Raw genomic sequence first — 19,944 nt, forward strand, 5'->3', positions numbered from 1 at the left:
CTATTTTTCCATGTACTTTTTTCCCGTATACTACTTTTTCTTAAAATCATTTACTTAAAAATGGAGGTGCATCTTATACATGGGAGGCCGTGGGCGCGCTGGGGAGAGAGACTGGCGCATGTGTGGGGGGGTGGCGAGGTCCTGGGGGGCAGTGGCAGCAGCTTGCTTGCTGGAAATGGGTAGGAAAAGTAGGGGGCGTCCTATGCATGGGGGCGTCTTATAGATGGAAAAATATGGTAATTCAAAAGAATCTCAACAGGAACCACCTTGGGTAGGTTGTCTTAGGGACACTTTGAGATAGCTGCTTCCTGGGATAAAAGTTTGCCAATCGGGATGCATGAAAAATTGGTTCCAGTTCCTTTTTGGTCAGGGTTTAGCCAGTTTGCACCTTTCTAGACCAAACATGGACCTGGATGCAGGTCCATACATTTCTAAGTTTGCAATGCCATTTGCAGACCAAAAAATAATGCCTTTCACAGCACATTTACATTTGAAAACTGTGCATGAAAAATGTGTACTTTGAAAAATGTGCACAAATATGCTGTACTCAATGGCAGAATAATGTGTATGTTTCAGAGATATGTACAGCTTGATTCATATATTTGGAAACATATGCAGAAAATATGCATGGATTTGCATGTGAAAAAAGCAGTTTGCTTTCTGATACGGATCTGAGCCGGAATAAGCTTCAGGAAGGATTTTTTGTGAACTCTGGTAAGCTCAAGTTCCGCTTGTTTGTACTTTCCTATTTGGTACTATGAATTCTTGATCGGTGTAGTTTCTACGTGAATTTGCATTGCATGCTAATTCATATTTTTTTTATCACAAACTCTCTGTTTGACGGCCTCTATTTCTTTATTACCCACAACTGTTTAAAATGTACGCTCCCATTTTCCCTCTTTCCCATTTAGGATCATGTCTCTCAGTATCACCACTAAAAAATAAAGCTGAGGTACAAGATTAATTTTAAAATGCTCCTTTTTATTTCCATAGTTCCACATTGGGTAATTAAATAATATCTCAACAAATTCATAAATGGGTATTTAAACAGGCTGCTAAATAGTTACAGTACATGGAATAATATAAGGGGTTTATTTAACTGTTACTGAAAAAGTATGCGATGTGAATGTTGCCACTGATTGTTTTGGATGGGCAAATTAAGGTATTTCGGTGAGGTGCTTTTACAGAAAATAGAGAGACATCTCAAGTAACTTGAAATCATGTCTGAGCTTCTGTACTGCCTGACTATATTGGCTCATTTTATGGTAATTTCAAGGGAGTTATTTAAAAATAAAACCAACACAAGGTCCATTACCATTATTAGACATTCTTTTCCAAAATATAAATGAAGTTTTGGCAAATAATATTTATACCAAAAAATAGTTTCAAATCTTCCCAAATTCAATGTATTCTACAAAATTACTCTATAATAAATAAATAAAAAGTATGTTGTTAATATTTTATATTTATGCTAGTTTAATCAATTTGGATTTAAAGCAAGAGGCACAGAGACTAAATGAACTGCAGCCAAGTAGAAGCAGGAGGGAACCAGGCCTAGAAAAATGACTTTGCCTTGTTGGAGATCTCAATCTCTGTGAATGAGGAAGTCCTCTTATCCTACAGAATGTGGCTGAAATGACAGGGCTGGGCTGCCTTTACAGGGGCAAGCTAGAGCTAGGCTGGGGATTTGCAGATTTTTCAGATAAGCAGATAAAACCTGAACACAGGGTCCGATTTGTGGTACAGGCTAACAAGTGAAACCAGAACATCAAGGTGAGGCAAGCAGGTGAGATGAAGCTGTATCATTGGCTCAGGTGCCCAAGGGTTGCGAGGTGAGTCGCTCACTGGGGAAGAACATTGCGGTGGGGCTGGAATGGAGGACCACAAAAGCCTTCTGCTGGTGCTCACAGGCAACTCTAATACTGTTGAAGCGAAGACAGGACATGTACATGCACCACCCACGGATGCTCCCCCAGCTGCTACTCAAAGACCTCTGCGCATGGAGTGCGAAGATCTGAGCAGTGGCCGAACATGCTTGCAAAGACGTTGCAAACGCAAATCGCGCCTGCTCAGGCAAAGGCCTGTGTAGAGCTTCAGTGGACAGGAATCGGATGGCAAGTGAAACGCAGAGGGAAGCAGATGAAGAATAAAGTGGCCAATGAGATGTGGAGGGAACGAGTGGACAGAGGTGGTCTGGTTTCCACATAAAGCCAACGTACACATTATTTCACCCTGAATGCCCCATGGCTTCCTGCCCTATCCAGGGACTTTCCTAGCAGACGATCAAACAGCAGTTTGTTTCAAGGGTTTCTTGTTTTCCTGCCCTGCCTCCTCCCTCCCTCTGGCATATCACAAATGCCTTTGTGACACACAGGGAACGGAGCTTTTGGGCCATTCTTGCCTGCTGCTTCTGTAATAAAACAACCCAAGAATCACCTTTGGTTCTGGCTGCACACATAACAACAACCCGGAGTACATCATCGAAGAACTAACCCTTGGTTCTTTCCTAGGTTGTTTGTGGTTAACAAAGTATGGTTAGTGCAGATGGATTTATAGAACACAAAACTCCAAATTCAACAGCACTACCGTGAGCTAGCATTATCTACAAACCCAGACAGGGTTTTTGGGGTGCATCTATATCCCAAAGTGGATTATGTGGGTGGCTACTGTTTTTTTCCAGCTATACAACCTCTATGACTCATGCATTTAGACACTGATAAAACTTATTCCAGCATAACTCCATTAAGACCAACCCAACTATTTGGAAATAAATTATTTAAAGTTGATATATATATATATATATATTTAATGTAAAAACAGAACAAACTTCCATACCAATACAGTGGAATTATTCTTTTTTTAAAAATAGGTTCTCTCTTTTTGTTCAGGAAGAAAATTTGTATTAGTACTGAAAGTGTGATCCTTAGTGGATAGAAAACAATATAGGAGTGGTTCTAAGAAAATAGTTGGTTAAACATACCATGTTCACTAAAATGTTTCTTCTACAGTTTAAATATTTAAACAACATATATAAATTGTCATTTAGTTTTGTTCAATAAACTACCAAATGTTTAAATGGATTATTGTTAAAAAAAACAAAACAAAACAAAACCAACAACTACAGATGTAGGTAAATGGCCAAGTCAGCAATCTAGTTTAACAACTGAGAAAATGTACAAGTAAAAATTAAATTAAATTAAAATAAAATGTATCTTCCTCACAAATTAAGACAGATGCAAGATTACAAACACTATAGTATGCTTACCATCAGTTTTGGGTTTTTTCTCCCCATTAGGTGATCAGAGTTACTGTTTTACTATAATCAGATATCAGACTTTTTAAAAACAAGATTAACACTGAAAAAAAATTTCATTAGCAAAAATCAATTAGTGCTTCTTGTCTGAGGATAGGCGGTGCTGCCAAAGCTAAAAAGCTTAGAATTAATCTGAAAAGGCTAAGTTAAAATACTGCAATCATTCATAATGTTTGCATGAAGAAAACAGATGTTTTAAACAATTATACATATTTCCATAGGACAGCTGTTTTTTGTTTTATAAACAATAATTTAAAAACTATGTACTTATGTGATATATGTGCAACATATAAAATGTGAAATGTGACATATTTGGTACAACAGTGGAGGAAACAAATCTTAAAAAGCAACCTCCTACATTAATCAAATGTATATAATTACCTTGTAAATCAACACAGTATTTAAAAAAGTAAACATTAAAATCTGTTTTGTCCATATATATGTATGTGTATATATAATATGTATATAGCTGTATTAAAGATATCTTCATATTTCTGTGACATAAAATAAGCTTTTAAAGAAAAAGTTTAAAAGAACTAGTTTCTTTCTCTGTGCTGTAATCCGGTTACAACTTCTTTAACCTGATTTTAAAAATATGGTAACAGTAACAATGGATTAAAATGAAGCTCTCTCTACATCCTGTTCAGTATTTTCCTAATCATCTAGATTAAAGTCACTTATCAATTTTAACAATGACTGCATTCAGTTTGAATTAAATTAGAATATCATGCTAATCATTTCACATATAGTCCCATTTCTTTAATTGGGAAGAAGTTATTTCATAACAAGTTCTTTTTGGTAACCTGATTGTAAATGTGAAAGCTTAATCGCTTGGTGTAGATTCAATTACAGACCACAGTACTACTTAGTTTCAAGTCTACTGTGGCAAAATTTAGGCACTTCTGCAAAGGCTTCTTAAAAAATATTCTCTCTTTGTAAAATAACATAGTCAAGACTTTGTTAGGGGTATGAAAATCATACCGTGCAAAGATTTAATTTAGTTCTAGAATGCCATGATTCCAGTATCAATTCTCAATACGTATCCAAAACGAGCTCATGTGCGTCTCCACAACTTGTGCTTTACCTTGGATCCTCCGTTTGGGACATTTGGGTGGTGACTGGCTGGAACACAGCTGCACTTCCACATCACTTCTTTTGCCTTGGCATCAACTGCCCAGCAGAGAAGTGAGCTTCTCAAGAGAGTACAAAATTGTCAAAGGGTTAAAAGGTAAATCTGCTGTTGGTATATCTTGGCCAAGATCCGAAGAGCTACTACGGTACACTCAAGAGCTTGCGTGCGCCTGGTGTGGTTTTTCGCTCCCCTGCCTGCTCTCACCTTCCTCTGAGCAGAAGACTCTTGTGTTGAATCATAACCCGCTTTTGGAATTGTCACAATTTCAAAAGCAGTCTGCCATGCAAAGGAGGAGGGGATGCTGGGTGGGAAATGCACACCGCCAGGTGATCCTGCCCACGTGGAACTCATTCTGTGGTCCTCTGGATCCTGGGCTTAGTGGCCAATGTAAATCATTTATTGCTAACATTGAAAAATCCATAAAGTTGTGAACCCTACGATAATATATGAATAGGACTACTTACATTAGCTATAATTATGGTGGTAAGACAATATCCCTAAGAAGTAAACGGTGTTGTATAAAACTTTGAAAAGTAAAATGTTACCCTTTTATGTCTTGAACCATCACAGCTGGCATCAGGTAGTTAACTAGATTAGTTTGGAATATACTAAGCATACCATATTTAATATTCCTATATGATATAGCAGCACTAGCTCTTTAGTGTTTTGTGATTTGTCCAGACGAACAAACTCTTTACTCAGCATGCAGTTTGTGGCAATTCTATCGAGGAAGAGACAGGGTAGTATGTACAATAACAATGCTTTGCTGTTCTCAGCGAGGTCTGTTGACATTCCATTCCATTCTTGTTGTCTATTTCAGGACTATCTGTTAAAAGAAAAGAGATCATTGATGAGTGTGCTACGGGGATGTTTTCAATCGCATGAAACCCTCTTTATGTTTACTTTCCTGCCACCTCAAAATGGCGGGATGTGCTCAAGATTGTTTTCAGCTAAGCTGGGCCTTGGGTGATACAGTGGTTTGGAGTGCGGGACTGGGACTCAGGAGATCTGGGTCCCAGTCCCCACTCAGCTGTGGTGCTCACAGACTCTCGGCCTGACCTACCTCACAGGGTTGTTGTGAGGATAAATGGAGAAGGGGACCACCGAGTAAGCTGCCTTGGATTCCTTGTGGGAGGAAAAAGGGTGGAACATAAATGCAACCATAATCATAAATTACATGGAGGTTTTTTACAGTGGTAGCGCTCGTTCAGCTCAATGAGGTAGGAGGGTACAGAGAAAAATGCTGATTATTTCGTGTGTCCTGGAAATGCACTATTAGCAAGCCAGTCCTTATAATCTCCTAAGCAGTACCTCTGCCCTCTGCTTTGACACACACTGCTGAAAGGTAGCTATGCTCAGGTTCCCCAGTCTAAGTGACCAGGTCCCATGCCACCCTACATACAAATATTTCCTATAATCCTAGTTTGGCATTCAAGACCAAACCAGGAATGGAATATGCATCCATGAATATCTGACTAAGAGTCAGATATTAATACATCACCTGCTTAATGGGATTCGGAACTGCTAAGAATAATGGAAGAGGTCTCTACTTCAACATTTTGAACAGCCACTCCTCTGGTGAGTAAAACCTGCCCTCTGGGTGGCGAGAGGAGTCGTTCTTGTTGCTCACAAATGACAACAACAGGCTAGTGAAATGGGTTGGTATTCTGTGGACTTAATTGCTAGGCTGATGTATTTCTAAAAGGCACTGCCTTGAAGGTAAATTTTATTTATTTATTTATTAAAACATTTTTATCCCGCCCCATTCGCCGAAGCCTCGGGGCGGCTTACAACAATAAATCTCTCTAGGTAGTTGCTTGAGGGTGCATATTCAAATTTCTGGTATGTTGTTTGCCAGCTAACCTACGGAACGTGATGCTTGAATGAAGACCTACTTTGAGATAATCTAGGAGGATCCAGTTTGATTTCCATTATTTAACGTACAAGGTTTCAACATTGCACCCTTAACTGGAGTATATGAGACACTGGGCACCATCACAGGGCTGCTAATTCACTTGTGAACGTATATACACAATTGTTAGCTTGAGTGGTGATCCAGTTTTATATTCCTTATAAAAAGAGGCAGGCTTAATCCGAACCCTTATGTACTAATTGCAAGTTCTTATTATAAAAGATTATATTTTATATGACATAAAAACCATCGCAAACTATCGTTAGCCAAGATATGTTCAAAACCATTTGCCATGTTACAGGGGCTTCTTCTAGCCAGATACATCATTCTTAGGTGGTATCCCACTAATCCTTTCTGCCAACAGAGAGTTCTCATCAGTGAAATAGGAAGCTGCACCCACACCCTCAAAATGTCTCCCAGCTGCTTGGGGACTCTTTCAGAGCGCCTCAAGGGGCAGTGTGAGCGAGAAGCTGCAAGGGGCCGTAGAGAATGGGACATCCTATTGTGCAATCAAAGGTCTATTCGCATGACTTCAGACTTCACCGAATGCCTGTACAGCAAATTGCTGGAGACACTGATATGCCGGTCTCCAAAACTGGTGAGAAGCCAAAAGACTAGAGAGCATGGATCCAGGGATCACTGCATGGCCCACCGGGGGCCATCTGCCTATCATCCTGCCCACATGTGGCTTGTCTGCTTCTGCCAACCTGGGAGGCAAGACCTGCCTAAGGGGGAAGCAACCCTCAAATAACCCATGGGCTGCTCGGTTTGGCCCCCTTCCAACAAGCCATGCCAGCTGGGTGACTAAACCAGCAAATGGTTCCTGGCATGTTCGAGGCTTAAACAAGCCACCGCAGGCCACAGTGACCAGGTTGCATGAGCATATAACATGGTCAAACTATTTTATTCGGATTCCTACAAATAACCCTACAAAAGTTCATTTATCGGCTGAGATATTTTTCAGAAACGCATCTGATATCTGTACGTCGATTATGATGTCATGGCAATCAGAGTACGATTCTAATGATCTTGCGGGCAGATACTGGAGCTGGGCCTGGGGCTTCCCCTGCCATTCCTTTCTGTCTGCCCTTCCTTCCTTCCTTCCTTCCTTCCTTCCTTCCTTCCTTCCTTCCTTCCTTCCGCTGCAGCTCCCAAAACTATTTTGATGGTTCTAACAGCACCACACTGCAAAGCATCCCCTCAGTGTTTCGCAATGGGAGGGGAGGCGATATGCCAGAATGTTCACCACTGCTGACGCCATACGCTTCTCCCTTGCTATATACATACTGTACACCAGTGGTGGCGAACCCATGGCACGTGTGCCGCAGCGGGCACGCAGAGCCCTCTCTGCCAGCACGCGAGCCAAGTCGCCCCAGTATCACCCCAGCAGCCGAGCATCGGATCACAGTGCACACAGGGGCCGTGCGCATGCTCAGAAAGGAGTAGCGGCACCAGGCGATGACATCACGAGCCACAACTCATTAGCTGCGACTCGTCCAAGATTTTGCATGGCCGGTCAGTGTGCTGCCAAGGATATATATATATTTGCTTGGACTGGCTGTGAGTTGTTTCTTCTAAACTAAAACCTCCATATTCAGGTTTTATTGCAGTGTGGGCACTTTAGGATAAATAAGTGGGTTTCGGGTTGCAGTTTGGGCACTTGGCCTCTAAAGGGTTTGCCATCACTGCTGTACATGCATAGGCTGTTTCTTTCAGCTGAGCCTGACAGAAAAGTATTTGCTTCTCTCATTTACATCAAAGCACCAAAATTATTAAAAGTGGTGGTGGTTCCGGGGCTCTTCCAAGGACACAAGTGTATTAAACACATACTCTTTCCATAAAGGTATTCCGGGCCCAGTATAATCTTCCTTGGGATTGCACAATGAAGTCATTCAACTATTTTACGAATCTGAATTAACAGCATCCTCCAAATACAGATGATTCCATCTTTTCAATATTAACACTCAAATACTGACAGGTCCTTTAGGTATCTGACCTCTTTCCCAATTCATAACTAACCTCTAATTAAGGTCAGTACCCCACCAGCAAATCACAAAGGATTCATCAGCATGTGATTCTGCCATTTCAGTGTTCAGTCTGGTACCTATTTAGGCTGATTTTCACTGCCAGAGAACCTTTGTCTCCAGGAGGGCCCGGATGCCATTCTTGGATGTGCTGCATGTAATTTTTGCTCCGTGCACAACTGGGGTCGCAAAGGCCTCTGACTCCTTTGGCTGTCTGTATGCAAGGGCCCCCTTGGGCCCCACTGCCAACCCCGTGCTTCCCCACGGCCTACCAGCTCCCTTTCCTGCTGCACTCCTGTGAGTATGCCACCTTTAGCAACCCATGCCTTGCATCTGCACTAGGATGAAGGAGCAGGAGGCAGGCCCTGCTGAAGAGAGGGAGGTGGAACCGGATTTCACCCACCACTTGCAAAAGGAAGCGTTCAGGGTCTCTCCCACTTCCTTCAGTGTCCTGCGGCTCTGGAGGTCATGACTACGGGCACCCAACGAAGCACTTTTTATCCCTGAAAACATGATGGTGCTCATCAGACGATGGATTGGCTGCACAAGAGGGGCCTATGTGAGGAGCGCCCGTTCGGAGTGCGCGCACACTCCCTTTCTCTGGCTCTTTTCTCCTCCTCTCAGCTCTGCCATCCTTCTTTGCGATCTCTGGCTCTTTTTAACCTCTCCTGTCTCTGAATCTTTTTTCGGTGAGGGTGGGGAGGCTACATTCTGGGAGGCTCACCCCAGGGAAGCTCACTTGTGCCCCAGAGCCAAGGTCGGGCTATAGCTTGGGCACAACTTCACTGGTTGCAGACTGGAGTCAGACGTGCTTTGAGGGCAGACCCCTTAACTGGCCCCCTGCCTGCTACCAGATTTGCATCCTGAGGACATGCCGGACAACCCCAGTGTAGGGGAGGGAGGGGGTTGGACATCCTATCCAAGCACGGGTGGGCCAGGCCCTTGCATGTGCTGTTTGCCTGCCTCCCTACTCCAGGGGAAGGGGCACTGCCATGCGAGGCCGCAACCCGTGCCTCCCACCCCGTGGAGCCCCACTTCTGTCAGGGAAGGGCACGTGCCCCTTTCCCTTGGACTTGACGGCAGCTCCCCTGGCAGTGTGAGGCTGCCTGAAACACACCTGCAGCACTGTGAGAAACAGCAAAGCCCTGCCGGACAAGTCAATCCATCTTTAGAGTCAAATCTATGAATTAAATCAAGACATTACATTTTTGGGGGGGGGGGCAGGGGGGCATGGCCAACCTCGCTTTGGAGGTATTGTTTTGAGGAGCTCTGCAGACACTTCTCATAAGCCCAACTGGCTGGGAGCTGCATGGCTTTCTTCTGCCTAAACACGTACCGGACTGCACCCGACTCGAAATCCAGTCCGTCAGCACAAAGCGCAAGTCGCAAGTGGCGAGCTAGCGGCTGCTTCTCCTTACCTTTGCCACCACTGCCAAATGGCAGGACTTAAAACAAAGCTCAAGTATGTCGGCTGGCAGTGACTGGCGGCAGCAGCTCCCTCCCCGGCGGAGCACAATGAACAAGGCCGCCACTTTTCTCCTCTAAATGTGTCCACAGGCGCAAGAGACTTTCAACGGCTGGCTACTCCTGGTTTGACAGCAGATGCTGGATTATCCTTTGACAATTGTCTTGAACAAAACTGAAGAAGCCAACTGTAATAGATCCAAGTGATCTTAATCACATGGTCAGCTTTAAGGCGTGATTGAAAATATCACTCCATTAAGAAAGCTTGGGTTGAGTGTATATATTTATACCTCTATTAGCATCTTCCGTTTCCTTAATGGGGTGCTCTGAAAGGATAATACTGGGGTGTGTGGGTCGGAAATTTAGGGAAGAGGACCCAGCTCCACAATGGAGCATGTTCTACATGTTGAAGGTCTGAGGTTCAGTCCCAAGCATCTTTCATTAAAGAGCAATTAATCTAGGACAGTTGCTGCTACTCAGAATTAGTCTTGGGCTACCAGGCAGGTACCTTCAGCAGTGTCCTGGGGGCTCTCCCTCACTCTATCTCAGATGCATCTGATAACATTTTATCCTTGCTTCTGCCATTTTCCAAGAAAGAATTATCCAGAACTGCGATGTAATTATTGCTCGATCAGGCATTTTCGTGAGCATATTAGAAAAAATTAACTACTAAAAGAGTGGTTTTTTTCACTTCTCTCCAAATGGTTGCCGTATTAGCCTGTTGTAGCAGACAACACAGCCTTGCAACAGCTTGATGACTAACCCTTTTATTTTAGCGTAAGAAACTCTACATCATACTCCGTGCATCTGATGGACTTTAGTCCAAGAAAGGTTATGCCATAACAGTTGTTTTAGTCATTAAGATGGCGCAACAATCTTTTTTGTTTTGATTCCTTGGTATACGCTGAGTTTACCCAAACCACCCCAATCAGTCATTCTATCCTACCCTACATTTCATAGCTAGTGCCATTCAATTTCCTTCTTACATATTAGAAAAAAACCGATGGAGGGCGTGGGAAAAGAAACTGCAACTGGCAGGAAAGACAGAATACATATTCGTAATATTATTGTTTTTATTCTTTTATCTGTTTTTAGCTTCTGCTGTTCACCAACCCAGATTCTGCTTGAATTGCAAGACACAGTATACAAATACTGTAAATCACATAAGGTAAATGCACGGTACAGGGATGGATAACTAGCTGGTGTGAGGACAACTGACAGTAGCTCAAGTTTAAAAATGGAAGCACCAAGGCTAAAAGCTTGCTAGGCTGAAACACCTGAAGTCCAGGACAAAATCATGAACCAAGCAAGCCAAAGCAAGCTACAGACAGCATGGCTGACGGCGTGAAGAGCAGGAGAGGGGCTCCGTCTCCCACCTTGCGCTTCGTGAAATGCACCACCTTTTTCTGTGCTTACAAACACTGGAAGTCATCACATCGTTGGCCCATTTATCTCAGCACTGTCTCTGCACTTGTTGGCAGGGCCTCTCCAAGAGCTTTAGAAAGGCATCTGTGCTAGCTTGCCCTGGAGATACAGGGCCTGGGTCCAGGACCTTTCGCACGCACAGCATATCTAACACTGAATGATGGTTCTTGTTTGTATAGCACTTTCAAATGTTATTATTCTGTAATCTTTGCAACAAACCTGTCAGACCAAGTCAGTACTATTATCCCATTATCAGGGGCTTATGATCTTACTGAAGTCAATGGCATTTCTAGAAATATACCAGCTAGTACCTTCTCCACCTAGGTCTTGGTGTGATCCTCTATCAGCAAACAGTAGAAGTAAGAATGCAATTTATGAAATGCCTCCATAGTTAGTCCTGGGATTGACTGTTTTCAAAGTCTTATCAATAATGACTGCAAACATTCAAAAGCAGAGCAAAAACAGCACAGCCGATGACGGGGCAGTCTGGTGGAAAGGATGGACTTAAATGAATCCAGTATCTAATTTTAAATGGACATGGGTGGTTTTTTGCTATAGACTATGAGTGACACATTTTACTAGATCAAAGTCTGCTGACGTGCAGTAAGATTTGGCAGGATGATACAAATGGCCACTGGTTTAAGAAGACTCACCCTGGAGTACTTTTAGTGTGGATTCAGTGACGTTTAGCCACACTGACACTGATAGATTTATAATCTATCCAGATCTCCCAAGCATTTTTTCTTTTTTGTATTATGAGACTATGAAGATACTTTTTTCAAGTTTCTCTACTAAAGGTTGAAAAGATCACAGCTTGCAAATTGCAGAAAGCTGACTATTTTCTCAAACAGAAATTCCATTCAGTAACTATAAGTGCTGCTTTGGAAGTACCAAGAGGTTCCCGAAAACAAAATGTTTTTAAAATTTCAATTCCTTGAATGTGAGTAAATATGGGTAAAGGTAAATATAGGCTAAATTATAGGTATATAAATCCTAAATGTCTTAGATAAACTTACCAGAAGTTTGTCCTTACTGGAGTTTACCTATGTATTTTAGACAAACGCTAAGTATTTCTAAACACTTTTTGAAACAGAATATTCTATGGATCTTCTGTGCAGTTTGGAAAGGTAGTTTGCTTATCTATATTTTTCTGAATATAAATGCTGTACAGTTTAATCATAGACTAGAATCCCAACTGTTGCAGGAAATCTGCTGCTATGGAACCCCCTGTAGGTGGCCATTGATCCTTTGCTTAGAAACCTCAAATGAAGGACAGTTGATCACCACCTCCTGAGGCAGATGATCTTGTACCACCAGGAAGTTCCTTTTCCTGTCATCTGGTTCAGGTAATATGCTCTGGGGAAAAAACCCTGCATTGTCTGATCCCTTTCAAACATCTGGCTATTAGACTGCTTTTTAATCTTCTCCCCACCAAGTGAACGCAACCACCTCCTTCAACTTTTTCTTGCAGGACTTGTCTCTGTATCACCCACTATGCTTGCCACCGTCCTCTGGACATATTCCAGTCTCCTTGATAATCTGCAGAGTCAGAAACTGGACTCTGGACTCCAGGTGAGGGCTAACCAAACAAGAGTAGACTGGCACCAATATTTTCCGTGGGCTGAACGCTGTATGTTTGTTGATGCTGCGAGGAATTGTTTTTAATTGCTTTGGCTTTTAAGCAGGCACATCACCATGTGGATTGATGTTCACTTGTAGTCTACTAAAAAACCGAGCATTCTGCTGTCAAGCCAGATCTCATCCACCCATCCGATATCTGTACACTTGATTTGTCCTAACTATACACATTTATCACTGGATAACTATCTCTGCTGGCATTTGTCAGTTCTGGCCCCGTTCTCCATCCTACCAAGATTTCCATCTGCTGTCGTATTAGCCACCCCTAGCATTTTGGCGTTGCTTGATGTCATCTGCAAATTTTAAGCATCTCTTCAGTGGCTTCATTCAAGTCACTGAGGAACATGTTACGGCACCCTAGTCCTTGGACAGATCCCTGTAACATTCCACTTGCCTTTTCTTTTCAGGTTGACAGTCAGTCAAAATGAACACTTTTTGGTATCCCCAACCAGTTACAAATCCTCTCAGCAACAGCACTGTCTACCCCAACCTTACTAGCTTGTCAACAAGAACCTAGCTGGGAACCTGGTTGAAATTCTTCCTGAAAACTAAGTATACTACAATCCACAACATTATTTAACCTGTAACTCTGTTCCTAGTTGGGGAGTTTGTTTTCAGTTTTTCCAGAATAGCAGTCATGACCCAAAGTTTTGCTACAATGACCCAAAGTTTTGCTACAAACTCTCAGGGAGTTCATACATGTCAAATATTCACTATCAAACTATGGAATTAAAGTCACTCTTCACCTAGCTTGAGCATACTTATTAGGAAAATTAAACACAGTTTTGTAAGTAAAGATATGACTGATGCTTGAAATCTTTAATGAAAATGTTGCTCAATTAACTTACTCCACAATCTTACTCCACCAGACCATCTTACTCTACCATATCACACACTAATCTCAAACCCACAGGCTTAAAAAACAGAAATACTTTTAACAGTCAGCTGACAGGTACCACTATGTAAAGTTGTTGAATATGCCCTCTGGTTTGGCTATAAAGCAGTAACTGGGGTGGGGGCGTCTGCTGACTGGGGTTCCTCCAACAACTCTTTTAACTTGTTTTCTGAGAGAGGGAAACAAGGAGGCTGCATTAAAAAGAAAAATGAAAAAGAAATGTCCTAGAAAAAATCAGGTGACCTCACGCAGGCTTTTTCATCACCTGCTCCCCCTTTGTTCAGTGAGACCAGGCCAGGTGTGTTCCTGTTTGTTGAACAGGTGCTTGCTGGTCCGACCATAAAGCATGCGCGTAGTGGTACCCCCAGTGTACAGAAAGTGCATGTGGCCATGGAGGCCAGGTGTGGTCTGGGGTGGAGTCCACTTTCCCGTACTTCCACAAAGGTGAGAGGAATGATAGCTGTTCTGCTTGCCTATGCTAAGGGTACGACTTCCACCTTCTGCTCTTACAGGACAAGGTAAAGCAACATCAAAGCATCTAATATAAAACGATGCTCCTTGATTAGCAGGAGTGGGGACACGATGCAGGTCCAGAACAAAGGAAAAAAATGGATTAGAAAAAAATGCACACACAGCCAATGATCAGAGTGTTGGCCTGGGACTCAGGAGATGGATGAAGCTCAGCGGGTGACTTTGCGCTAGTCACTGACTCTCTAATCTACTTCACAGTTCTTGAGAAGATAAAAATGGAGAACAGGAAGAGAATCATATAAGTTGCCCTACATTTCTTGCAGAAAAGGCTGGGATACAAAAATAATTAACAATGAGCTCCTTACATCGTATGATTACAGAGCCACAACCACACCACTCCATCCTTTAAAAAAACATACATGCTGCTTTAAAGGAACACTTCTGTAATGGCAAATTCCCCTTAATGTGACTTAGGACATCGTGCTAGGTTTCAAAATGACTTCTAGGGACATCAAAATGACTTGTAGGGTAGCAACAGCTGCTAGACAAAAAGCATAAGCCAGGAGCAACACTGTAGCAAACATCCTATGAAAAGAGAACCAAGATATTTGCAATATAAGAAAATAAAACATATGTGAAAGAAACAAATTAGCTGTTCTAGGATTTGATAAATAAATTAAAATGTGCCATCAAACTGAACAATCTAAGATTACGGGGACTGATTCATGTGGGCACAAGGAACTTTCCTGTATGTTTGTTTCTAGAATTTTGAAAATATTGGAAGGCCAAGAGCTGAAGTGAGTTTAGCGCTTCTTTGGTGTATGTAAGTCAGGCTCCACTCTCTTTCCGATTTAACAGACTTTCTCCCATGGCTTTATGCACTGGAACAGTCTATCTAAATGCTCTTTCTGCAGAAGAGGGAACACTCCAGTAGGAAGATAGGCATTCAGCAAACCCCCCAAAACTAGGCATTCAGCAAACCCCCCAAAACTAGGCATTCAGCAAACCCCCCAAAACTAGGCATTCAGCAAAACCCCCAAAACTAGGCATTCAGCAAAACCCCCAAAACTCAGGGAACAGTATTAGGGCTGCTTTCTATCTTCTGTGCCCATGTAGATGCCAATCCAGCTTCTAGTACTTTGATCTCTATTTTTACCATTTCTCAAATTAATAGAAATATTCAAATACATGCAGAGATCAACCAGAAAAGGGCAATGATTAGCAAGCGATCTTGAGGATTGCTGATAGATGTTCTTAGAAACTTCTGATCTGAGGTTCCCTCAAAATCTCAGAGTGACACTGTGCAGCCTTCTTCCTAACCAGGTTAAGCAAAAATACGAATTATTCTATATCATTCCGCTGACTTTGTCCTTTCAGTGTTTAAGCTTTCTGGAAAATACCAATTCGCTAGTTATACTTACTGTATGGAGAAAGGGTAGTTAACATTTGAAATCTGATTTAACCCAACCTCCCCTGCCCTCCCCTCCCCTCCCAAGTTAATTAGACGACTCATGTATAACAGACCACTACTGAAATGACCATAGATCAGTTGGGTTAATTACACAGGGTTAGGAACAAAAAACACAACCGTGTAACATTAGACACAGCTACACCGTTCTTTGCAATAAATGTTAACTCTAAATAAGTGCAACCTGTCTGTAAGTACTTGCTAGAGAACTACTTCAAAATAAAGTTTGATGGGTAAAGAACATGAAGAAAAAAATTCTCCAGGAGAATTTTTTTTAGTAAGTACCAGCACTCATTTAGAGTTTGGGATTTGTGAAAGAAAGCTTTAAAAGGAGCAAACCTGATTGGCTGTGGCTGTTGCGGCGAAGGGGACGCTTGCTGCAGGAGTTGCTGCTGCAGAGACAGTGGCGGACGTAGCGCTGTGCATCATGGGTACTTTCAGGAGGGGAGCCATGGAAGCAATGAACAGGAGTGTGTAGCATTATGGTAATGGAAGTGGAATTTTGGCATGGTGAATATCAGAGCGGCAAGCCATCATGGGTTAAACCGGCAGATGGCATGCAATCACAATGCAAAGCAAGAAAGCGTGGCAGAGAAATAAAACAAAAGGGAAAATAGCTTATTACAAGTACAATTTAAAGGAGGTTTGTCACAGTTATCAGCGATTCCCAGAAAAAAAAGGTTATTTTGGGCTTCTTGGTTTTTTTCTACTTAATCATTTGACATTCAATTTGTGTTTTCATGAAGATAGTCAGTTCATTTAAGGAAAAACAGTCATGTTTTCCCCAAATTACAAAAGAAATCTAGTAGCACGTGCTCCTGATGAAAATGTTACAAGTATGGTAGAACTAGCGGAACTGGGAATTCACTTATAAGAATCCTAATTGCTTTCATCCATGCAAGTAAAAGACATCTCTACTTCCGTAAGTTCACCTCCATCCCGTTCTGTTTTCAAAGGTTTCTCAACCCTCAGAAGCAGATTTTGGGGGTCGTGCGTGCAGCTGCAGTGGAAAGGAGAAAGAAGTCTGGCCCAATTCGTACTTGTCTTCACAAGTACGAATGTTAAAGCTACTGGCGTTCACAGTTATTTTCCAGCAGAATTTCTCTACCCAAACCTTTTACTTTCACTGCAAGCCTGTTTAGTATCTATTTGGCTCTTAAATCCTTTATCCCATTACACTTTCCTGGTGTTATTCTGAACTTTGTTCTTGTAGTACAAGCCACAGTGTGGGCTGATTGTTGAATCTTGGGTTGTTGTACTGAATGAACCTTGCCATGTTAACAAACCAAGAAGAAACCATGGTCTGTTGCTGGGTTGTGAATTCTGAGTTGTTCATAGTTTATTAGCACTGCAAGGATCACACATCACAACGAGCCACAGTTCAAGAACCCAAACTCTACCCAAGCTTGTCATGTTGTGTGAACTAGAATAATATTTGGGCCTGACTTTTCTGAATGCATACAGACAGCGTGTTACCAGTATCAAAATCTGCTTCTTGTCATCTTTTTCAAAATGTAGCCTCATTTTGGAGCAGCCAGATCAAACAGTCTATGCTCATTATAGAATTAAGCTACTGAAGTCTCCTTCCCACTGAAGTCTATTTTATGAACTCTTTCCATAGCAATGAATGCAAAAATCTTCTACGGAAATCATTGCACCCTCCAGTTGCAATGATCATGTTACTTTTCTCTTCAAGGCAGCAATTGCAAGAGGTAAAGCCCAGCAAACACAGGGAAACCTACTTCATTGGATTGTGCTGTAGATCTTTATCCTGGCTCTGTGGTTTTCCATCACTTTCAGGGTGCAGAACACTCTTCTTCAATATAGATAGCAGAAGCAATATGGGACATGTCTTGCATAGCATTTTTAGCCATAATCTAGCTTTTTCCACTGCTTGTAATAACCGCCCTATTCCTAGTGGCCACTTTTCTTTGTGGTACCATAAATGTGTAACCACAATGATTAAGGCTCCCCAACTCTCTCTTTCATCAAGCGTTTGCCCCTTTGGCTCCATGCTGGGCTTCCTCAACTGGTACTCTGTAGGCAGGTCGGAAAGCGACTCCCACTGGACTGCCAATGATCAGGAATGCTGGGACTTCAGTCCAAAACATCTGGAGGACCCCAGGTTGGGAAAAGCTGATCTATGTTGATTCCTCTTCCCCAGTTCACTACTGCATTTTGCTCGATTATGCAAAGGACTTCCCTCTTTTAATCTCTCAAAATATCCTGTTTCTAGCATAAAGAAAACCAGGTGACATTCTTAAGTAAACGGTTAACACATCATCCTTGTATCAAGAAGCTGTTAACTGCTTATGATAATGCCTTCCCTCCACCAGCAATAATTTGCCATATTGGTTACTAAACCTACAATTTTCTATCAAACTTAAGAGTATGACCTTTTATTTATGAGTATAATGTACTTCTTGCTTTAATACTGGAAATGGAAAAGATTAAATGATTACATAGAACTTAATTCTGATTCTATATACTCTAATGTTAAGTTTATTTTTTTACTTTTGAAAAGACCCTTTGATACTACTGAAGATACATCCCATTGGATCTGCATGACTCTCAGATTTAATCTGATTCATTTTACTGTCTGGAATAATTTTCCTAATTTAGCTGGTAATTTCTTTGCTCCAAAAGAGGAAAACAGATATTAAGGTAATTTAGTTTCACCTTACTTAGTACACTTTTATGGATAAACTGTTATGTGTTTAACCAGAACACAAAGGAAACATCTGAGCTAAACATTTATTTCATATCCTTAATTCAAAGACAACAGATGTTATCAAACTAAATTCATGCCACTGGATCATTTTAATACTCAAGACTAATCTGGGGAAACAAATTAGTTGAACACACTTTTAATTTTTAAAACAAGTAAGACAACCTTTCAAATGTTTTAACTCTTGTTCTTTAACCCTATCCACTCTTACTTGTTAATAAGTCTCACTGAATTCAATAGCACATGCTTTCAAGATCGCTGCACTACAATTGCTTTATTATCATCCAAGATAAAATGCAATTTAGACTGAAAGCATGCTTCTACTTTTTCTTGCAAATATTTAAATGAATACTTCTGGGAAACGCTGATAAAATTTCTTACAACACAGCAAAAAGAAGAAATAGGCACACCACTATGAAACTTTAGAACACTGATGCAATTAGACTGCTTTTTCAATATCTTATGATTTAATAATTATAAAATATAGAAAGTTGCTTTGAAAACAGAAAAGCAGACTGGAATTCATGGTATTCGTGCTTTTGGCAGTGGGATCATTATAGCAAATGTTGTTGCATCTAAGCAGCAGGAGTTTTTCTTTCATTTTTTCAAACAAGTAAGTTGAAAAATTTATCAATTCAAGTAAAAGTCCAGATGAACTATCAGATTTGTGTCAATTTTACTAATTATGTTTCACTTCCTCCAAACAAAGGAAGATACAGAATACAATAAAAAGAGATCAATAAAGAAGTTTGAAACCTACCAATACTGGTAGCGGGTGTCATGCACAAAACTGACCCTGTGTGTCATGCAATGATAGGTGAAAAAAAGTGAATAAAGGGAAGAAACAGGTTAGCTGTTTAGAGTTAACATTCACAGTGAGATCCAAGCATCCCAAGGCTAAGCCAAAGTGCGTTAAATACAACTTCAGAAAGGTTGTTCATAGCTTCTTTGCTATTTTAAAGCATTTCTTTTCCTAAATAGGTACAACAGTGTGCATATTCATCCAAATCCATACAACAAAGACTTCATTTCACATTATTTCAGCAATGGAAAACCCTTAAAAGGAATTGCCCTCAAGAATCTGGGTTATCTAGCAATGGTCTGGACTGGGATCTAGGTATAATGGATCAGCTTTACATGTCATTGAAAATGTCCTCCTATGATCAATAATATGTAATATGGAAGCCCTGGGCTGTAACACCACAAGGGCACACATGGGTGTAACATTCAGGGACCTCAATGCAACTCATTTCCAAACGTACACAGCATTGAGTTGCCCAACTATTATGCGTATACTTTGCTTTATACACTATTATAAAGCAAATTAGGCTTTTCCACTGATAGCTTAGCAAGATTTTTAATCAAACATTGACTTCCTATATTTTTTGCTTAAAAATGCAGTGCAATCCTAAGCATGTTTACCTAGAAGTATGGCCCACAGAGTTAAGTAAGACTTGCACTTTCATGTTCAAGT

The 19,944-nt window shown here is 41.3% G+C and overlaps 1 protein-coding gene across 9 annotated transcripts in view; it reads right to left on the reverse strand.

Annotated features, from left to right (window-relative positions):
- Positions 1 to 960: 960 nt before the first annotated feature.
- MBNL2 (muscleblind like splicing regulator 2) overlaps positions 961 to 19,944 on the reverse strand; it is an 86,356-nt gene continuing 67,372 nt past the window's right edge. For 5 of the 9 annotated variants that reach the window (XM_044437768.1, XM_044437775.1, XM_044437769.1 and 2 more), the window contains 3 exons: positions 19,231 to 19,266; positions 16,082 to 16,176; positions 961 to 5,271 (listed from right to left, as the gene is read on the reverse strand). In XM_044437768.1, coding sequence (XP_044293703.1) covers positions 5,257 to 5,271; positions 16,082 to 16,176; positions 19,231 to 19,266 — 146 coding nt within the window. In that variant the 3' untranslated portion in view covers positions 961 to 5,256. The remainder of the gene's footprint in view (positions 5,272 to 16,081; positions 16,177 to 19,230; positions 19,267 to 19,944) is intronic. The other 4 variants (XM_044437771.1, XM_044437774.1, XM_044437770.1 and 1 more) reach the window with 2 other exon arrangements.

The sequence above is a fragment of the Varanus komodoensis genome, unplaced genomic scaffold (assembly GCF_004798865.1).
Source record: "Varanus komodoensis strain SLA01 unplaced genomic scaffold, ASM479886v1 scaffold31, whole genome shotgun sequence".
Lineage (NCBI taxonomy): Eukaryota > Metazoa > Chordata > Lepidosauria > Squamata > Varanidae > Varanus > Varanus komodoensis.